A 22,753-nucleotide genomic window follows, 5' to 3' on the forward strand; every position below is an offset into this window, starting at 1 on the left:
GGCAGTACATATATGCGGCACTAGGGCCGCTTGTGCTGCGCATGCCTGACAGCCGGGAAGGATCTTCTGTCTGCCTCCCTGGCTATCAGTGTCAGGATGCGGCCGGCCGCTGGTGCTCAGCTCACTGCTGTGTGCAAGCTTGTTAGGAGGGCTTTGTGAGGGGGGCGGGGCTTAGCTGGGCTCCGTGAAGGGGGCGGGGCTTCACTGAGCTCTGTGGAGGGGACGGAGCTTATCGGGCTGAGCTGGGGGAGACGCTGACAAAATGGTCACTGGCTAGCTGATTGCTGGGTGCAGACAAGCTTGCAGCCTTTGTGATTGTGCGGCTCACATCCCCTTCCTTCCCTCCCACAGTAGCCACAAGATTTATACAGCTGCTGCAGCCCTGGAAAGAAGGGTCCTTTAGAGGCAAGGGGTGTATGCAGCTGTACCCCAAGCAGCTGCAACCTACAGTAAGCTACTGTTTTTTGTTTGTTTTTTCAATGTAAAATTTTAAATATTAAACTGCCTACACATTACACAATGGACCTGATTCAGACATAATCATACAGCTGCCATCGGCATCGGGCCATTATTGGTAGATGGCGAATGTGCAAGAGTCGCAATGCATATGAGTGACCAGGCCTAGCAAACAAAGACTGCTACATTTTCCCTTTGCTGGCCGATCGCAAGATGACTGACAAAAAGTAGACATCTAGGGGGGTAACCGACAGTTTAGTGGGTATGTCAGACTGGGCATGTGAGAAAAATGCTGGGTGTGCCTCAGAGGATATGTGGCAACAGAAGCAGCCCGGATGTGCCTTTATTTATAGCAGTCATCGAGTAAGTCATCGCAGCTGCCGAATAAATCATCTGGCTGTTGCTGTGGCTGGTGTCCAGTGTAAAAATAATTTGATGGTGAGCAGCTTCTGACAGGATATGGACATATTCAATCAGGTGCAAATCTACAAGTTTAGGGGGGGAGCAGCCTGTGGTGTCATGGCATTATTATTATTATACAGGGGGAGCAGTCTGTGGTGTCCTGCTCTTTAGGCAAGGGAGCAGCCTGTGGTGTCCTGTTCTTTACGCAAGGGAGCAGCCTGTGGTGTCCTGTTCTTTACGCAAGGGAGCAGCCTGTGGTGTCCTGTTCTTTACGCAAGGGAGCAGCCTGTGGTGTCTTGTACTTTACGCAAGGGAGCAGCCTGTGGTGTCCTGTTCTTTACGCAAGGGAGCAGCCTGTGTTGTTCTGTTCTTTATGCAAGGGAGCAGCCTGTGGTGTCCTGTTCTTTACGCAAGGGAGCAGCCTGTGGTGTCCTGTTCTTTACGCAAGGGAGCAGCCTGTGTTGTTCTGTTCTTTATGCAAGGGAGCAGCCTGTGGTGTCCTGTTCTTTACGCAAGGGAGCAGCCTGTGGTGTCCTGTTCTATACGCAAGGGAGCAGCCTATGGTGTCCTGTTCTTTACGCAAGGGAGCAGTCCATGGTGTAATGTTCTTTACACAATGGAGCAGCTTGTGGTGTCCTGTTTATGCATGGGAGCAGCCTGTGGTGTCCTGATCTTTACGCAAGGGAGCAGCCTGTGGTGTCCTGATCTTTACGCAAGGGAGCAGCCTGTGGTGTCCTGATCTTTACGCAAGGGAGTAGCCTGTGGTATCCTGTTCTTTATTTATGCAGGAGAGCAGCTTGTGATGTCTGGAGTTGATATAATCAACTCCAGGCCTAATCTTTTCTTTTATTAATACATATTTTTTAAATGAAAAACCTGCATTTAACAATGTGCTGTTACTTATGGGCCAGTGCTCTGGTCTTGCCCCCCAGGCTAAAATTTGCCAGCCAGCCCCTGTCTGGATGATTGGGGAACCCGTATCCTCACAATGGCAAACATACAGTACCAGGGAAGTCCAGGAACAGAGCATTTTCTCCCTCATGGAGGGGATCAGGTGTGCAACCATGGAGTATATAGTGGTGCTTGTGGTGTTTGTAGACAACACACATTTTGGAAGAACCAGGGATGTGGTTTATCTGTGGTATGCACCGAGTTAACAGTCATCAAAGGGTTAACTTGCAGAATTGCACATATATATATAACAGGCAGGTGTACACAGGTGTATGGTGCAGGTACTTATCGTTATCCTGCAGCTGGAGTATTTGGTCTCTGTGGCAGAACTTGAAGCCGGGAGAAGTGGGTCTCTGACAGCTGAATAGCGGGGCTAGTGCTGTGGCGCTGTGTGCAGGGTACTCTCCCTCCGGTAGTGATTGACAGCTCAGAACTCTCTGGCGGGGTTAGCTGCTGGGGCTTCAGGACATGCTGCTCAGCTATATGTAAAGGCACACTGTTGGACACAGTGTCACTGGGCGCGCTGTAACTCACTCCCCCTAGTAACAGACACAGCATCGGGCTCAGTCTCCTTACTGTGGCGCAGACTGTTGGACACTCTCCTCTGAGTTAAGGGTGCGTGGTACAGCTCCCTGAAGGCCCACTGACAGCTTCTTACTGGATGCGCTAACTAACACTCTGGGCATGCAGGGACCGCCTACACACGGGGGACAGGGAGCGCAAAGGGACACAACCTGGAGGCTGATGCCTGTGTAAGGAGACAGATGCAGAGCACACCACTCCAACATTTGGGCATTGGGCCCCTAGGGTTATGGGGCCCTTGGGCAACTTCCCATCAAGCCCATGAATTAAAACAGAAAAGAAATAGGTCACCAAAGTGGCCTGAAAGTGGTCTCTAAACTTGGGAAGTCTGACCCAAAAAGAATAATACAATGGAAAAAGGGGGGGGTTGAGACCGCGCTCGCTAAAAACATGCAACAGGTGTAAATGTGTATTTAAAACATTTATTATGAACACAAATAAATCTTAAAATATTCTGAGATAAAACATATATCTGTTTAAAAATTGTAGGTACCACAATGTAACAGAGAGAGCAAGTATAGTCACCCACAGTTCGGCCGTGTAATGTCCTGTGTCCGTTCCTATAAGGGCAATTTCACATTGTCCGGCTCCTGCCGGACGGCGAATTCCCGCACGGCTTAAAAGCCAAGCCGTCCCTGCAGTGTGTAATGGACAGGTCTGTGTCCATTCACACGGGACGGTCACGGCACGGCCGCCGGGTAGCAGCCGGATCTTACCACTGCAGTGTCCGGCTGCCGTGCTGTGGCCGTCCCTTCCTGGCCGTTCAGTGTGGTGTGGAAGGCAATGGGCGCCTTCACACACCACGGTAATTCCCGGATAATGAAGCCCGCCCCCATGTGACAAGAGGGGAAGGGCGTACAGCACGTCAGACTGGACATGCCAGTCAGACTGTTTTGACCTGTCCCCATCTGATGAGAGGGGTGGGGATACAGGATCTCCAAACCGGAGCATGTGAATGATCCTGCAATCCGGCTAAAAAGCGGACAAACTTTGTCTGGCTTTTTGGCCTCCGGTGAAAACCGGACAGTGTGAAATTGCCCTAATGCCTCCAGATAATCGTCCCGTTAGGAATATTTTAGCAAACGCGGTCTCAACCCCCCCCTTTTTCCATGCATTAAAACAGCCTTGAATACAATGCGTCTCTCATACACGTCCACATACATCTTGGCTTTTTTTCTCAATTTGTCACAACATGTAAAACACGGCTTAGCTGTTTTTCCAAATGTAGCAAGTAGATAGAGTCTAAAACATTTCTGGGTACTCTTTACCTAGAACGGCGCCCATCGCGACCATCGTATGCACTAAAAAACGGGTGCGATGCGATGCCCGCGATTTCCCATAGGGATCAATGTTAAAAGTGAGATTGGACGCGATTTTAGTGTTCAATGGCTCAATGCCCGCTGCGAGCCACCGAGCCCGAAGCGTGGCGAGCGCAGTGAGCCCCGCGAGGGGACACGGATACCTTCATAGGTAAACGCGTCCCTTCGCGGGCATCACAGGTATCCGCGTCCCCTCGCGGGGCTCGCTGCGCTCGCCACGCTTCGGGCTCGGTGGCTCGCTGCGCTCGCCACACTATTCTATTCTCAACTCCACGCCGACGTGGATAGTGGGGGTATGAAAAGGTCGGAGGACGCGTACCGCCGCCCCTCGCGGGCTCGCTGCGCTCGCCATGCTTCGGTTTGACGTTGATCGTGGGGTGGCGTTAACAATTGTGGGGGGCATTTTAGAGTTCAAGGGTACTATTAGGGCTCTGTGGCCCATTTAACATTGTTTCCTATGGCCAAATCGCGGGCATTGAGGCATTTAACAGTAAAATCGCGTCCTATCAAACTTTTAACATTGATCCCTATGGGAAAATCGCGGGCATCGCGTCGCACCCGTTTTTTATGTGCCTGCGATGGCCGCGATGCCCGCGATTTTTTACCCCCGACGTCCGCGATGCCAAGAGTACCAGAAGAGTACCAATTTCTGAAGCAGTAGAACTTGTATAAAGTAATAGATTAGAGAAGCAAATTTTTAGAAAAATCACAAAGCGTGACTTTTGCAGAGTCCAAGGTGTGCCATATTGTGCCATACATGGTGCAGTAAAACCAAGATGGACGTGGACACATCTCAATACATACACTGCTAAACAAACATACATACATACATACATACATACTGTACAGTACATATATACAGTACAATACACAGCCATACACTGTGTCCATTCATACATATATCCATACCCCCTTCTCCCCAGCCTGGGCATACTGTGACAACTACAGTATCACTTCCCCGGGGATTGATTCCAAGTTGCCACTACTCCGGGTGCTGCACCATAAAAAAAGAGCATCTTACCGCTGGCCGGCATGGCATGGGGGGTTTCTGCACCCTGCTGCTGACACCTTCTCCCAGCAAAACTTTTAGATAGACAGATTGGTACAGTTTGCCCATAACCTGCTCTTCTTTATTTCAAAAATACACAATTTTAGCTACAGCAATTGCCTATTTACAATACTTTCTCTATAGTTATGATATAATATTTTTCCCCGCTGTGTATGTCGATTTTCATAAAAAAAATGCCATTAACTTTTTCATATACAGGTATTAGAATCTTTAGAAAATGTAACACTTTTAGATAGACAGATCGGTATGCCCACAAACTGCCCTTCTTTAGTTCAAAAATACACAATTTTAGCTACAGCAATTGCAACACTAAAAGGAAAAAAATGTCTACTACGCAAACCAACACTTCCGTTGTCAAGTTCTGTTGCCTTGGGGACAAAATTTTCGCTGGTACAAAAAGTTGACACAAGTATGCTCTTGGCACCTACTACCACCCACTGCGTGTCATTATAGCAGGCATTCTTAGTGGCACAACCTCGAATAGATGAAACTTGTAGTAAGGGAGCTGTGAAGATACAAAAAAAGCAGTATAAAATCACAACTTGGGAAACAACGCAACAAGAATTACGTTATCCTAACTAACGTACAGATGGGGCATGTCTAATCTTTGCAGGGGATGGCGACGCCAGCCGCCATTCCCTGGCAGCTGCCATCTGTACAGCGAGAAGGAGATGCGTGCGCACGAGAGGCGCACGCGTCCCCTTCCGACGACGCTTCCAACGCTTCCCCCGGGTCACCGCCGGCTTGTCGGCGGTCACCCGGGGTCCCCGCTGCCTCCCCGCACCCCCCCCCCCCTATCCCTGTCCGTCTCCCTGAAGCAGAGACGGACAGGGTTTCCATCGCCCCGCCGACGGAAACTGAGACGCGCGCACGTCTCAGTCAAATGGCGAGCTGGGCTGCTGGCGGATCGCCAGCTGTGACGTTCTGGCGATACGCCAGCAAAGCAGAGCCCGGCCCCATCTGTAGATGAAATGAGAACAAAGTGATACAGATAGAGCCACCCTTATCTAGCCCTTTAATAGGATTGTGAGCCAGAGCTGTCGGACTTAATCCTATGCTAATCCCCTACTGTATTGTTCTATGTATTGTGTTGCAGCTGAGAACAGTAGGCCTTGGTGAGCCATGGCTATCCAGAGATGGCTAGTTGAAGAGGGCTCCATCTGTACTTTTCAAGAAGCAAAATTATATAGATGGATAGATAGATAGATAGATAGATAGATAGATAGATAGATAAAAATAATTCAACTTTACTTTTCAGGATGAAGGGCGTGATTCAGACCTGTTTGCACGGCTATAGAGATTAGTCAAGCTGCCGCCCCATTCCAGTGATATCCCGCCATGCAAATTAATGTGCTCGCTGTGCGATTGATGTTTATGGCTGAACATCCAAACTCCATTATAACAGGCTCACCATCAAATGATTTTAACACTGGGTACCGGTCATCGCAGGAGAACGGCCGGAGGACAGAAAAATGTACAAGACTTGTTCGCAGCAGGGCTTTGCACATTGCGGTCCATATGCATGCGAAGTTCATTGATAACTGGCCGCCGTGTCAATTTGCGCCCGTGAGAACAGGTCTGAATGGAGCCCAAAGGTACAACAACAACCAAAGTATATAAAACTACAGTAGCTTCACATTGCAGATTTAACATGGTATATTGGTGTTTTTTTTTACGTTTTGAAACCGGGACAGCTGCAGTGTGAAAGCTGCATTGTCAATTTACCGGTTACAGAATACAAGTATTTTGAAACGTGTTAAAAGCAGGATCCTACACGTTTAAAAAAGTGATGATAAAAAACGGCATTGAAATGGTAATACCCCTTTCAGACCGCACTTAAACGGGTAATATACCGTTTAAGCTATGTGGTGTGAAAGGGGTTAAGGCTGTCTGCCCATTTTTTAAAAACGTTTCAAATTACCGGGTCAATGCCGTTTATGCGATGTGAAACTAGCTTTAGATTCTTCTTGTAGTAATAACAACATTTATTTTGGCCGAATGTTTTAAAAATAAAATCGGTACTCTTTACCTAGCACGGCGCCCACGATTTGGATCGTGGGCATCGCAGGTTAAAAAATCGCGGGCATCGCGGGCATTGAATGCACAAAAAATCGGGTGCGACGCGACCGACGCGATGCCCGCGATTTCCCATAGGGAACAATATTAAATATCTCAATTGACCCGATTTTCATGTTCAATGCCTCAATTGACCCGATTTTTCCATAGGAAATAATGTTAAATGGCCCACAGAGGCCAAATAGCCACCCTGAAGTGTGAAATGGCCCCCACAATTGTTAACGCCACCCCACGATCAACGTCAACCCGAAGCGTGGCGAGTGCAGCGAGCTCGCGAGGGGCGGCGGTACGCGTCCTACGACCTTTTCATACCCCCACGCTTTGGGCTCGGTGGCTCGCTGCGCTCGCCACACTATTCTATTCTCAACTCCACGCCGACGTGGATAGTGGGGGGGATGAAAAGGTCGTAGGACGCGTACCGCCGCCCCTCGCGGGCTCGCTGCGCTCGCCACGCTTCGAGTTCACGTTGATCGTGGGGTGGCGTTAATTGTGGGGGCCATTTCACACTTCAGGGTGCCTATTTGGCCTCTGTGGGCCATTTAACATTGTTTCCTATGGAAAAATCGGGTCAATTGAGGCATTGAACAGGAAAATCGGGTCAATTGAGACTTTTAACATTGTTCCCTATGGGAAATCGCGGGCATCGCGTCGGTCGCGTCGCACCCGATTTTTTAGTACATTCAATGCCCGCGATGGGCGCCGTGATAAGTAAAGAGTACCAAAAAATCAAAGGGGCATCTGAGCAAGGACTGACAATACTGGCTGGCAGAGGTTAGATTGGGATGCAGTAGTGGCGATTGAAATGCCAGCGCTGAAATCCCGGCCGGTGGCCACAACAATGGTCCTGGAATCCTGATATCACTGGAGATGACGACTTCGTAATCCTGACGTCCGGCCCCCGAGGGTTGTTGTAGTGTTAGGCTGGGATGAAAGGTTGTTAGGTATAGACATAGGGGGAAGTGTAGGGATGGGGGGTGTCTAGGGTTAGGCTGTGGGAGGGAATGGGAGGGTTACGATAAGGCACCAAAGGGGGAGAGTTGGGGCACAGCTGCAGGGGTGAGGGTTAGGCACTAACAGGGGAGGGTTAGAGGAAGGGGAAAGAGGATGAATGTATGTAACCAGCTCCTGTCAGGATTCTCTGCAGCAGGAGGTTGTGCGGCACTCACACACGCAGTCAGCGACCTGCGGTCAGGGTAGGTAAGGGAGGCAGAGCCTCTCCTGTCATACTCCAGTATACAGAGTTTGACTATAAAACTAAATAGAACAATGTCAAGAGGATAATGATAATCTATTTCATGTTTGCATTATTCATGTCATTTTTGTATAATTCTAATCATTGTTATAGACAAAACTCAGCATCAAATCCTGTGTGGTCACTGCCTCCCCAGCCATTGACATCACCGCACCTCCCTGGTTAGAGTACCGTTACCACTAACCAGGCCAGTGTAGAGAGCTTCTGTACATATTCTGTAATAATAATAATAATAATAATAATAATAATAATAATAATAATAATAATAATAATAATAATAATAATAATTGAATTAATAAAAATGCTGAAAATAAATAAATAACGGAAATATTACTTAATTTTACTCATTGGTCCCCAATAAAATTCCTGATTTTTTGACACCAAATGTAAAAAAACAAAACACTTTATTTTAAAAGTTCACATTCCACTTCACCATAAAAAGATAGCGATTTATATATATATATAAAAAAAGGGTAGACTGTTGTTTGCGCTAAAGCAGCTGCACTTTACAGATCCTCCCTATTAGTGGAGGGTAACGTGAAATAGAGATAGTAGAAGTTGTAAAGTGCGCTACCACCACCATAAAAATGTAGATAATTGTTTCTTAGCCCCTTGGGTGGTGGGTTTTGCTGGGGCAGGACAAACCTACTAGGGCAGGTTTATCCTGCCCCAGCGAAACACACCACAGACAGCTGGAAGCCGCCGCCCCCCTCCCCTCCGCTCCGGGGTTAGTATGCCGGAGCTTCCCTGCTGTGGATCTCACCCCTCAGCCACCTGTCACATTGAGCAGTGACGTCGGCGGCAGGCTGGGGGATGTTCGCGGCTCGGAAGGACTCGGGTGCCTGAGCGCTCCCGAGTCCCCCCGAGCTGCTCCGATACCCAACGTCATGACTCAGTGACGGGCTGACTGGCAGGCAGGACAGGGGACCTTACGGTGCATCGATCACCGGAGGAAAGGTGCCGGGGGGGGGAGAACACTGGGGCATTTGTGTGTGTGTGTGTGTGTGTGTGTGTGTGTGTGTGTGTGTGTGTGGGTGCTCCAGAGGTGCTGCGCCAGTGGTGCACACCTGGACACCACTGGCGCACACCTACTCTATATTAGTGGTATGCCCAGAAATTTTCCGGGACAGCCCGCTGCGGCAGCGCAGCTGAGCCCGGAGAATTTCCGGGCAATACACTCAAGGGGTTAATAGATACAATAAAACACATTTTTATTAATTAACCTTTATAGGCGTAGCAGCGTTATGGATAACATCTCATATGTAGAAGAGTTTTTGTAAAAAAACTATGTGACGTTTGAAAGTGCACCAGATTAGAAATGGTCAGTCTCCAGTATCTGAATGCAGATATATATCTTATTTAGCCAGATCTGTCACTCATCCCCTGTGTAAATAACGTTCCCGCCCAGCGGGATACACAAACCCGCCCCCCCTAAGGAAAAGACCAGTGTTCCACACACCCCACCCCCTTGACATCACCACCCCCGCCCAGCCAGGGCTACAGTACACACCCACCATCCACCATTACTCCACAGACAACAGGTGAGCGGCAGGTCTGCCCGCAGAGCCCCCTCCCCCCTCTGCCAGCACCCACCCACCCCCCCCCCGGACCCCCCCTCACGTGATTCGCGGGTACCCCCGTGACCCCCCCTCCCGCGATTCGAGGCACCCACTGCAACCCCCCTCCTGTGATTCGCGGCACCCCCGCGCCCCCCCCCTCCCGCAATTCGCCGCCCCCTCCCGCGATTCGCGGACCCTCACCCCCTCCCGTGATTCGCAGACACCCCCTCCTCCCGCGATTTGCAGTCCCCTGCAATTCACGGCACACCCGCGTCCCCCCTACTGTGATTCGCGGCCCCCCTCCCGCGATTTGCGGACCCCCGCACCCTCCCGCGATCTGCCCCCCCCCCCCCCCCCCGCGAACCCCCCTCCCTCAATTTGTGGGCCCCCCACGACTCACGGCACCCTGCGTCCCCCCTCCCGCGATTCACCGCGCCCCCCTCCCGCAATTTGCGGACCCCCTCCTGCAATTCATGGCACCCCCCTCCTGCAATTTGCGCCACCAACGACCCCCCCTCCATGATTTTAGACCCCCCGCAATGTGCGGACCCCCTCCCGCGATTCGCGGACCCCCAAGGCACCTCCCGTGCCCCCCGTGATTCACACTCACCTCCCGTGAGTCCCGGTCACCCGCGCCCCCTCCTGCAAAATGCAGGCCCCCTCCCGCAATTCACGCCAACCCCCACACCCCCTCCCGCGATTCATGCCCCCCCGCGATTCGCGGACCCCCATGCCCCCCCTTGCGCCCCCCTCCCGTGATTCACGGCAACCCACGCGGCCCCCCTCCCGCGATTTGCAGACCCCCTCCCGCGATTTGTGGACCCCCTACCACAATTCACGGACCCCCACGGCACATCCAGTGACCCCCCGTGATTCACATCCCCCTCCCGCGATTCGCGGCCCCCCGCGCCCCCTCCTGCGATTTGCAGACCTTCTCCCGTAATTCACGGAACCCCCGCACCCTCCCTACCGCGATTCACGACCCCCCTCCCGTGATTCACGGCACCCCCGCACCCCCCCCTCATGTGATTCATACCCCCCCACGATTCGCGGACCCCCGCACACCCCCCTGCGCCCCCCCTCCCTTGATTCACGGCACCCCTCCCGTGATTCACGGATACCCACGACCCCCCCTCCCGCTATTCACTGACCCCCACAACCCCCTCCCGCAATTTTCGGACCCCCCTTCCCGTGATTCAAGCCTGACCGTGCCCCTTCCCGTGATTTGCAGACCCCCTCCCGCTAATTGTGGATCCCCGCACCCCACACCCCTCCCGCAATTTGCAGACCCCCCTGACCCCCTTCTGGCAATTCCACACCCCCCCCCAGCGGACCCCTGCTCCCGCATTTCACATACCCCCGTGACAATGGGGGATCCTATACTGCCACAAGCAGGTGCCGTCCCTAGGTGGGAAATCTGGCCCTGGCTGCCACGCTGCAGGTTCCCCCACTGGCAGAAGTGTCCCCACGGTCCTCTGCAAAAGTGCAACAACTTTTAACAATGTCTTGCCCACATACCACTATTATACAGCCTCCTGCTCTCATGCACCCTCACTTCCTCCCATTGGGAGGAGACGCTCACCCACTGCCGGGAGCTGCATACTGACCCCCACCCTCCTCCAGTTCTAGGGATGCCCATCGACCATCAATGATTTTAAATCATGGATGGTTTATGGCCGATGTTGAATACTTTTGCCATCGATGTGGGAGGACCAGATGGTTTCCCTACATCGATGGCAAAGGAGAACCGATCAAGTTTCAAAATTTTTTAAAGTGCCGGGACAGGGAGCATAGCTCCGCCCCCCCACATCCGGAAGTCCCGCCACCGAGTTCTGATTGACCCACGGCCTATTCAGTCAGATATAATGGATGACCATCGATAGCTTCAACAATCGATGGTTATCCAAGTAATATGTTACTACTATCGATGGCAGGGTGCAAAATCGCCATCAATGCCAACCATCGATGGCGTCTGCACCAATGCCCATCCCTACTCTGCAACAGCCAAAAACCTTTACTACCCCTCATGCCCACACACCTCTATCACTGCCCTGTCTCCTGTTCTCCTGCCCCGTAACTTCCGCCAGTGGGGACCTGCTCACCCTGTGTTGCCCACATTCCCCTATCATGATTTACCACCCAGCCTCCTGCTCTCATGCACCCTAACTCCCACCCAGTAGGAGGAGACACTGACTCAGGGGCACCGTCCTGTACTTCTGTGCTGCCACGCTGGACCCTCACCCACTGGCAGAAGCTGCACAGTGTCCCCCACCCTCCTCTTTAGTCCCCCATATGCCCACACACCTCTATCACTACCCAGCTTCCTGCTCTCCTGAACCGTAACTTACACCACTGGGGAGTCGCTGACGCTGTGTTGCCCACATACCCCTATCATGCCTCATAGCCCAGCCTCCTGCTCTCATGCACCCTAACTCCCACCCAGTAGTAGGAGACACTGACTCAGGGCCACTGTCCTGTACTCCTGTGCTGCCATGCTGGACCCTCACCCACTGGCGGATGCTGCACAGTGTCCCCCACCCTCCTCTTTAGTCCCCCTTATGCCCACACACCCCTATCACTACCCAGCCTCCTGTTTTCCTGTGTCGTGACCTCCGCCAGTGGGGAGCCGCTGACTCAAAAACACCCTACTATACTATTGCACACACACCTAAACAACACGCACCCTCCCCCCCACACACACACACCCACACCCACAAATGTCACTGTACCCTCCACACTACCAATGTACATCTCACTCTGTAACCACTTTTTAATTAAACAAAACAATACACACCCCTTCCAAATCATATACTCTCTATTTAACACATTTCACCTATAACTCACGTTGCAATACAGGCATCCTTCATACAATTCTAACCATATTTCTCACAATACAAACATTCACAAATTAAGGGGGCGCAGCCCCTTACGACGGTGTGAAGAGGTGAAGAGCGCCCGTAGGGCACGATGAATAACCTAGTATATATATATATATATATATATATATATATATATATATATATATATATATATATATATATATATACAAAGTCACTGTAGGCTAAGCACATCCCCAATAAACAGGCAAACTGTGTCCGGTGCCAGCTGTAGACTGTTGCCAGTCAAATATAAATACTCACGCTGCCGAAGCAGCCGCAGCAGCACTCAGGAAGAAGAAGTCACTCGAAGCAGGCGATAGACAGCAACGTTTCGATTTTATTTCAAATCGTCATCAGGCTTAACATACACATAAAAACACTGACCTTATATCCCCATCCAAGTGAACGACGCACCGCTACGTTTCCCGCGGTACCTGTGTCAGCGTCATCAGAGTGCGGCACCCACGCACACAGCGCCATGGCAACGTATCCCAGCCGGGAACGCGTTACCATGACACCGGCGCTGCGCAGTGACGTCACCCCGTCAGATTGTACACAGAGTACCTGCCGGTCAATTGTACGGAGCGAATCTAAAAACACAAGCCCTCAGAAATAGCATGAAGGAGGGCAATATGCGGATTCAGCACCCAAAATGCATGGTAGTCACACTATAATTTCAAATACAAAATAACATGATACATATATCAAATAGGCATAAGAAAACAAATAAATGGCAGACAAGACACAATGCATGGGCAGATAGACAAAGACACATCGCAGCATAGATTTAAAGAAAGGCATGTAAGCCTAGATGGTCATTAAGGCCATAAGGGTGCATTGTCCTAAGACGGTGAATCCAATGAGATTCACATTGTAACAAAGCTAAAGGGCGATTGCCTCCAAGTAAACGTGGAGGTATGTGATCGATAATGATGTACTGAAGATAAGCCATACTGTGGCCAGCCTGTGCAAAATGCCTTGCTACAGGCTGGTCACTAGTACCCGAGGCTAATGCAGCTCGGATGGCCATTCTATGATTGGCCATCCTTTCTCTCAGTGTACACTGGGTTTTGCCCACATAATGGAGGCCGCATGGACAGGAGATAAGGTAAACAATGTATTTGGTTGTACAAGTGACCCTATATCAGATTTTATACATTTTACCACTAAAGGGGTAGAAAAAACTGTCTCCCATCTTCAAACTTCTACAAGTGATACAGTTAAGGCATCTAAAACAACCATTTCGCCTACCAAGAAATGTAGTCTCAGAGACAGGGTCAGGGGAACTGGAAATATCCGTCCTCACAACCCAGTCCCTGATGTTTTTTCCCCTGGTATAACAGGGCATCAAGCGGGTTTTGGACAACCCCAGGTCACGATCAGTATTAACGATGGGCCAATGTCGTTTAGAAATATTCTTAATGCCAGGGCTCAGAGGACTAAAGTGGTTAACCCAGGGCATGACCTGTGCATTATCATTATTGGAAACGGACTTGGGAACCAGTAAGGATGCTCTAGGGGTATTCAAAGCTTTGGTCTTGGCCCTATTGAGCAACTCCAGATCATAACCACGCAGCAAGAAGTTATCGATCATGATATCAATTTGCAAACTAGCCTCAGCAGGATCACTGCAGATCCTGCAGGCTCGAATGAACTGGGAGAATGGGAGGCCGTACTTGAGGGGTGCTGGATGAAAACTATATGCATGCAATATAGTATTGCGATCAGTATCCTTCTTAAAAAGAGAGGTGGAGATGGAGCCATTCTCCAACCTCACTGCCACATCAAGGAAGTTAACCCTTGTTGCACTGATGGTGTAAGTAAATTTAAGGGGTGAGGATGAACGATTATGCTGATCAATGAACTCCCCCAACTCGGCCTCCGATCCCGTCCAGATCATGAAAATATCGTCGATGTATCTGGTATAGAAAAATATCCTACCAGATCCATCGCGATTATCGAAGAAAATTTATTTTCAGCCACAAACATGTACGCATTGGCGTACGATGGGGCCAAATTGGACCCCATCGCACATCCGGAGCGTTGCAGAAAAAAACAACTGTCATGAATAAAGTAATTATGAGTGAGCAACATCAGCAACAAATCACATACAAAATCGTCAGAAGGACCAATATATAGAGGATTAGATGTAATCAAGTCACGTACAGCCTGGACACCCATCCCATTGGGTATCACTGTGTACAGGCTCGATACATCGTTACTGCACAAGAAACTACCCTCTGGGATTGAGTGCACAGCCTGCAATTTGTCTAATCCTCTATATATTGGTCCTTCTGACGATTTTGTATGTGATTTGTTGCTGATGTTGCTCACTCATAATTACTTTATTCATGACAGTTGTTTTTTTCTGCAACGCTCCTGATGTGCGATGGGGTCCAATGTGGCCCCATCGTACACCAATGCGTACATGTTTGTGGCTGAAAAAGACATTTTCTTCGATAATCGCAATGTATCTGGTAGGATATTTTTCTATACCAGATACATCGACGATATTTTCATGATCTGGACGGGATCGGAGGCCGAGTTGGGGGAGTTTATTGATCAGCATAATCGTTCATCCTCACTACTTAAATTTACTTACACCATCAGTGCAACAAGGGTTAACTTCCTTGATGTGGCAGTGAGGTTGGAGAATGGCTCCATCTCCACCTCTCTTTTTAAGAAGGATACTGATCGCAATACTATATTGCATGCATATAGTTTTCATCCAGCACCCCTCAAGTACGGCCTCCCATTCTCCCAGTTCATTCGAGCCTGCAGGATCTGCAGTGATCCTGCTGAGGCTAGTTTGCAAATTGATATCATGATCGATAACTTCTTGCTGCGTGGTTATGATCTGGAGTTGCTCAATAGGGCCAAGACCAAAGCTTTGAATACCCTTAGAGCATCCTTACTGGTTCCCAAGTCCGTGTCCAATAATGATAATGCACAGGTCATGCCCTGGGTTAACCACTTTAGTCCTCTGAGCCCTGGCATTAAGAATATTTCTAAACGACATTGGCCCATCGTTAATACTGATTGTGACCTGGGGTTGTCCAAAACCCGCTTGATGCCCTGTTATACCAGGGGAAAAAACATCAGGGACTGGGTTGTGAGGACGGATATTTCCAGTTCCCCTGACCCTGTCTCTGAGACTACATTTCTTGGTAGGCGCAATGGTTGTTTTAGATGCCTTAACTGTATCACCTGTAGAAGTTTGAAGATGCACCCTTATGGCCTTAATGACCATCTAGGCTTACATGCCTTTCTTTAAATCTATGCTGCGATGTGTCTTTGTCTATCTGCCCATGCATTGTGTCTTGTTTGCCATTTATTTGTTTTCTTATGCCTATTTCATATATGTACCATGTTATTTTGTTTTTGAAATTATAGTGTGACTACCATGCATTTTGGGTGCTGAATCCGCATATTGCCCTCCTTCATGCTATTTCTGAGGGCTTGTGTTTTTAGATTCGCTCCGATTGACCGGCAGGTACTCTGTGTACAATCTGACGGGGTGACGTCACTGCGCAGCGCCGGTGTCATGGTAACGCGTTCCCGACTGGGATACGTTGCCATGGCACTGTGTGCATGGGTGCCGCACTCTGATGACGCTGACACAGGTACCGCAGGAAACGTAGCGGTGCGTCGTTCACTTGGATGGGGATATAAGGTCAGTGTTTTTATGTGTATGTTAAGCCTGATGACGATTTGAAATAAAATCGAAACGTTGCTGTCTATCGCCTGCTTCGAGTGACTTCTTCTTCCTGAGTGCTGCTTCGGCTGCTTCGGCAGTGTGAGTATTTATATATACATGTTACATCTGCCCCACCTGCAGTGTACACGATTTTGCCCATTTTCCAAACAAATTTGTACTGAGCACAGATCTGAATAAGGCCCTGTGAGGACTGGTGGTGGGATGTACTAAGGGAACAGCTGCTTGCCGTACAGGCCGGAGAACTTCAAGAGGGAGATACCAGGGATGTGATGGAGACCCTCTGCACTCCACATCCATTGGCGGATTCAGGGGGGAGGCACCCAGGCACGTGCCCCCTGTCATTTTGTAGCTGAGGACCAGGGCTTTCCAACGAGCCCAGCCCCGTGTCTCTAGCCCCCCAGGAAACGGAGATATCGCTTGGCAAAGCTGTAACGTTTTTCCCATAGGATAATATGGGACCCGTTAATTCCGACCCCCACCCAGTTCCGACGGCTGCCAGTTCCCCCCCGGGCATCACATAAGTTTGTGGTTGATCTAATTCAATTCCAAATCGCTTTGCCTTCAATATGATACCAGGCTTGTCCATATCGGTCAATCGGTTCCAGAGATATTGAGTGTAAACCGATTTTTTTATTTTTGAAATGTAATTTCATGGTTGTTCATGTTCTTTGAGGGCAGATTACTCTGGAAACAAACGTTCCAGTTTCACTGGACCAAAATCATTCAAAGCCCACTCAAAAGTTCTTCACTATGATACTTGTCTCATGTAAATGGGTCAGTTGGTTCTGAAGATATAGCCGATTAAATGAGATAACTGGTTACCTGCAGTGCTCTGAATACAGCCAGGCTCTGCCACTGTCAGTGCCTATCACTTCTGAATGGTGGCGGCTGTCCCCCATTTACCCCTAGCATGTATTCCCCCTTGGCAATGAGCATGTAATCCCACATGGCAACGAGCATGTAACCTCTGGCAATGAGCATGGAACCCTTGGCAATGAGCATGTAGATAAGCAGCACTTATGTAGCATAATTTTTAATAGGCATTATGGTGTTTGGCATAACACATAATGGCATGTAACTTAACGTGTAATGGACATTATGGTGTAAATGTTTAATGCACGCCTTTGGTGAACAATGTCCCTGTTTATGAATCGTATTGTGAATTTTGGTTTAATCCGTATGGCATTATGGGAATTTCGGCTCAATCCATGTGGCATTATGTGAATTTTGGCTCAAACCGTGTGGCATTATGTGAATTTTGGCTCAATCCGTGTGGCATTATGTGAATTTTGGCTCAATCCGTGTGGCATTAGGTGAATTTTGGCTCATTCCATTTGGCATCATGTGTAAGGGGCAAGTATAATGGGGTCTAGTATTTTGTTGCATAATGTGTAGAAGTTGTATATGGTGTTGTGCACTACACTCAAGGACACGCGCCCTGTTGAGTGGCCACACCCCCTTTTCCGGAGCGCGCCTTTGGAGCGCACAACTACATCCTTCACTTTTGTTGCCATGGTGGATCTGCGTATTTTAAATGCCAGGGCCTATTTTTAATCCCATTCCCACCCTCTCTCTGCCGCTCTCTTAGCATGTACACTGGCACCACTAACACTGCCCCCCACCCGACCCCCCCCCCCCCCACCTAAACCCTCTTTTATTATGGTGCCCCCCCCTGTCATTTTATCCTGGATCCGCCCCTGACCACATCACAGGTATCACAGGGGGCCTCCGTCACCGCATTGCTAGGCTAGGTGCATATGTTAGTACATGTACAGTACATGTATTTTAATACATCCCACCCTGGGTGACTTATTGCACTGGCAGTTTAGGAATGTTCTGGCTTTATACACCTGGCTGTGTTAGAACTGGCTGTCAATATCATGTGACCAAGCTGGTTTCTGATTGGCCAGTACTAATACAGGTGATCGTGGAGGTGCCCAGGACCTGTAGCAGGCATCCAATGTGCCCGGAGGATGGTACAGGCATTAGATGCAGCAGGCAATAAGCTGTGGAGCCGGAATCTGGAGCTGGGTGAGTGGTAAGTAACCCAGTGACAGGGGAATTTGTGATACATAACTAGAGTGATGAGGAGGAGGGGGGGGGGGAGGGCATGATAGCGGCATTGGGTTTGAGGTTATGTCTCTGTGATTCACATGATTTGTATCTGCTTCTACAAATTATATTTATGTGACAATGTGGCATTAATAAAAATGCTACATCTGAATTGTACTTACCGGAAGCATAGATAGATTGGAATATACACATATTTTCACTGGCGTTACATTTCACGGTTTCTTCAGTCTCACAATAGCCTAAACCAGCGCACCATTGGCAAATCCGTCTTCTTGGACTATTGACTCATCTAAATATAAAAGCATATTGTATTATCCTAAATGCAGTATCTCACTCCTACATGTGTTACCTCACTCCTACATGTGTTACCTCACTCCTACTGTACATGTGTTATCTCATTCCTACATGTGTTATCTCACTCCTACATGTGTTACCTCACTCCTAAATGAGGTATCTCACTCCTACATGTGTCATCTCACTCCTACATGTGTTACCTCACTCCTACATGTGTTATCTCACTCCTACATGTGTTACCTCACTCCTACATGTGTTACCTCACTCCTACATGTGTTACCTCACTCCTACATGTGTTACATGTGTTACCTCACTCCTACATGTGTTATCTCTCTCCTACATGTGTTACCTCACTCCAACATGTGTTACCTCACTCCTACATGTGTTACCTCACTCCTGCATGTGTTATCTCACTCCTGCATGTGTTATCTCACTCCTACATGTGTTACCTCACTCCTACATGTGTTACCTCACTCCTACATGTGTTATCTCACTCCTACATGTGGTATCTCTCTCCTACATGTGTTACCTCACTCCTACATGTGTTACCTCACTCCTACATTTGTTACCTCACTCCTACATGTGTTACCTCACTCCTACATGTGTTACCTCACTCCTACATGTGTTATCTCACTGCTACATGTGTTACCTCACTCCTACATGCGATACCCCACTCCTAAATGTGTTATCTCATTCCTACATGTGTTATCTCACTCCTACATGTGTTACCTCACTCCTAAATGCGGTATCTCACTCCTACTTGTGTTACCTCACTCCTACATATGTTACCTCACTCATACATGTGTTATCTCACTCCTACATGTGTTACCTCACTCCTACATGTGTTACATCACTCCTACATGTGTTATCTTACTCCTACATGTGTTACCTCACTCCTACATGTGTTATCTCTCTCCTACATGTGTTATCTTACTCCTACCTGTGTTACCTCACTTCTACATGTGTTATCTCTCTCCTACATGTGGTATATTACTCCCACATGTGGTATATTACTCCTACATGTGTTACCTCACTCCTACATGTGTTATCTTACTCCTACATGTGTTATCTTACTCCTACATGTATTATCTCACTCCTACATGTGTTATCTCACTCCTAAATGTGTTATCTCACTCCTCCTACATGTGTTATCTTACTCCTACTTGTGTTACCTCACTCCTACATGTGTTATCTCTCTCCTACATGTGTTATCTTACTCCTACATGTGTCACCTCACTCCTACATGTGTTATCTCTCTCCTACATGTGTTATCTTACTCCTACATGTGTTATCTTACTCCTACATGTGTTACCTCACTCCTACATGTGTTATCTCTCTCCTACATGTGTTACCTCACTCCTAAATGTGTTATCTCACTCCTCCTACATGTGTTATCTCACTCCTCCTACATGTGTTATCTCACTCCTCCTACATGTGTTATCTCACTCCTCCTACATGTGTTATCTTACTCCTACATGTGTTATCTTACTCCTACATGTGTTACCTCACTCCTACAAGTGTTATCTCTCTCCTACATGTGTTACCTCACTCCTAAATGTGTTATCTCACTCCTCCTACATGTGTTATCTCACTCCTCCTACATGTGTTATCTCACTCCTCCTGCATGTGTTATTTCACTCCTACATGTGTTACCTCACTCCTACATGTGTTATCTCACTCCTCCTACGTGTTATCTCACTCCTCCTACATGTGTTACCTCACTCCTACATGTGTTACCTCACTCCTAAATGTGTTACCTCACTCCTACATGTGTTACCTCACTCCTACATGTGTTACCTCACTCCTACATGAGTTATCTCAGTCCTACATGTGTTATCTCAGTCCTACATGTGTTATCTCAATCCTACATGTGTTATCTCTCTCCTACATGTGTTACCTCACTCCTAAATGTGTTATCTCACTCCTCCTACATGTGTTACCTCACTCCTACATGTGTTATCTCTCTCCTACATGTGTTATCTCACTCCTACATGTGCTATCTCTCTCCTACACGTGTTACCTCACTCCTAAATGTGTTATCTCACTCCTCCTACATGTGTTATCTCACTCCTACATGTGTAACCTCACTCCTACATATGTTATATCACTCCTACATGTGATATCTCAGTCCTACATGTGCCTGAAGCCCAAGGGGTTTGCGCCACCTTATGCTGCCTGAGCGAAGGGGGTGCCGGAAAAATCCAATTGTGAGGGATAACACCATGGGCACTTGGCACTTATACTTCACTTCAGGTTTGCATAGCACGTCCCTTGCCCTGGGCCTTTTGGCTGGGATCTTTATTATTTATTTCACTTCACTCTTTTCTGCTCACATTTATCACGTCACATTTCCCCTTATTTGTAGTGTGACACTGTTTTTTTTGATAAGCTGCAGACATGGCCCTTATGGGCTGTTGTGCTTACCACGTACCAAGGCTCTCTCCTTTTGTGTAGAGCTAAAGGTCTTTGATCGCCAGGAGGACACATCCTACATGTGTTTCCTCACTTGTACATGTGGTATATCACTCCTACAAGTGTTACCACACTCCTGCATGTGTTACCTCACTCCTGCATGTGTTACCCCACTCCTTCATGTGATATCCCACTCCTACATGTGTTTCCTTACTTGTAAATGTGGTATATCACTCATACAAGTGTTACTGCACTCCTGCATGTGTTACCTCAGTCCTACATGTGATAACCCACTCCTACATGTTGTATCTCACTCCTACATGTGTTACCTCACTTCTGCATGTGTTGCCTCACTTCTACATGTGTTATCTCACTCCTACATGTGTTATCTCACTCCTACATGTGTTATCTCACTCCTACATGTGTTACCTGACTCCGACATGTGTTACCTTACTATTACATGTGGTATCCCACTCCTACATTTGTTTCCTCACTCCTACATGTGGTATCTCACTCTTACATGTGTAACCTCACTCCGACATGTGTTACCTTACTATTACATGTGGTATCCCACTCCTACATGTGTTATCTCACTCCTACATTTGTTTCCTCACTCCTGCATGTGTTAACTCACTCCTACATGTGGTATCCCACTCCTACATGTGGTATCCCACTCCTACATGTATTACCTCACTCCTACATTTGTTTCATCACTCCCACATGTGTTGTCTCACTCCTAAATGTGATATACCACTTCTAGATGTGATATCCCACTCCTACATGTGTTACCTTAATTCTAGATGTGGTATCTCACTCCATATTTTATCTCCCTCCTACATGTGATATCCCACTCCCACATGTGATAACCCTCTCCTACATGTATTATACCACTCATACATGTGTTACCTCACTTCTACATGTTGTATATTACTCCTACATGTGTTACCTCACTCCTACATGTGTTACCTCACTCCTACATGTGTTACCTCACTTCTGCATGTGTTACATAACTTCTACATGTGTTATCTCACTCCTACATGTTACCTTACTATTTTACATGTGTTACCTTACTTTTACATGTGTTATCTCACTCCTACATGTGTTATCTCACTCAAACATGTGTTATCTTACTATTACATGTGGTATCCCACTCCTACATGTGTTACCTCACTCCGACATGTGTTACCTTACTATTACATGTGTTATCTCACTCCTACATGTGTTATCTCACTCAAACATGTGTTATCTTACTCCTACATGTGTTATCTCACTCCTACATGTGTTATCTCACTCCTACATTTGTTACCTCACTCCTTCATGTGTTATATCACTCCTACATGTGTTACCTCACTCCTACATGTGTTACCTCACTTCTGCATGTGTTATCTCACTCCTACACGTGTTACCGCACTCCGACATGTGTTACCTTACTATTACATGTGGTATCCCACTCCTACATGTGTTACCTCAGTCCTATATTTGTTTCCTCACTCCTACATGTGTTACCTCACTCCTACATGTGTTGCCTCACTCCGACATGTGTTACCTTAATTCTAGATGTGGTATCTCACTCCATATTTTATCTCCCTCCTACATGTGATATCCCACTCCCACATGTGATAACCCACTCCTACATGTATTATACCACTCATACATGTGTTACCTCACTTCTACATGTTGTATATTACTCCTACATGTATTACCTCACTCC

General features: G+C 48.1%; 1 protein-coding gene across 1 annotated transcript in view; it reads left to right on the plus strand.

Moving 5' to 3' along the window:
• Positions 1-257: 257 nt before the first annotated feature.
• Positions 258-22,753, plus strand: part of LOC146041709 (uncharacterized) — a 41,539-nt gene continuing 19,043 nt past the window's right edge. Inside the window, exon 1 of the mRNA XM_083161622.1 lies at positions 258-449. Coding sequence (XP_083017748.1) covers positions 417-449 — 33 coding nt within the window. The 5' untranslated portion in view covers positions 258-416. The remainder of the gene's footprint in view (positions 450-22,753) is intronic.

Source organism: Crinia signifera, chromosome 19 (assembly GCF_055691185.1).
Source record: "Crinia signifera chromosome 19, ASM5569118v1, whole genome shotgun sequence".
NCBI lineage: Eukaryota > Metazoa > Chordata > Amphibia > Anura > Myobatrachidae > Crinia > Crinia signifera.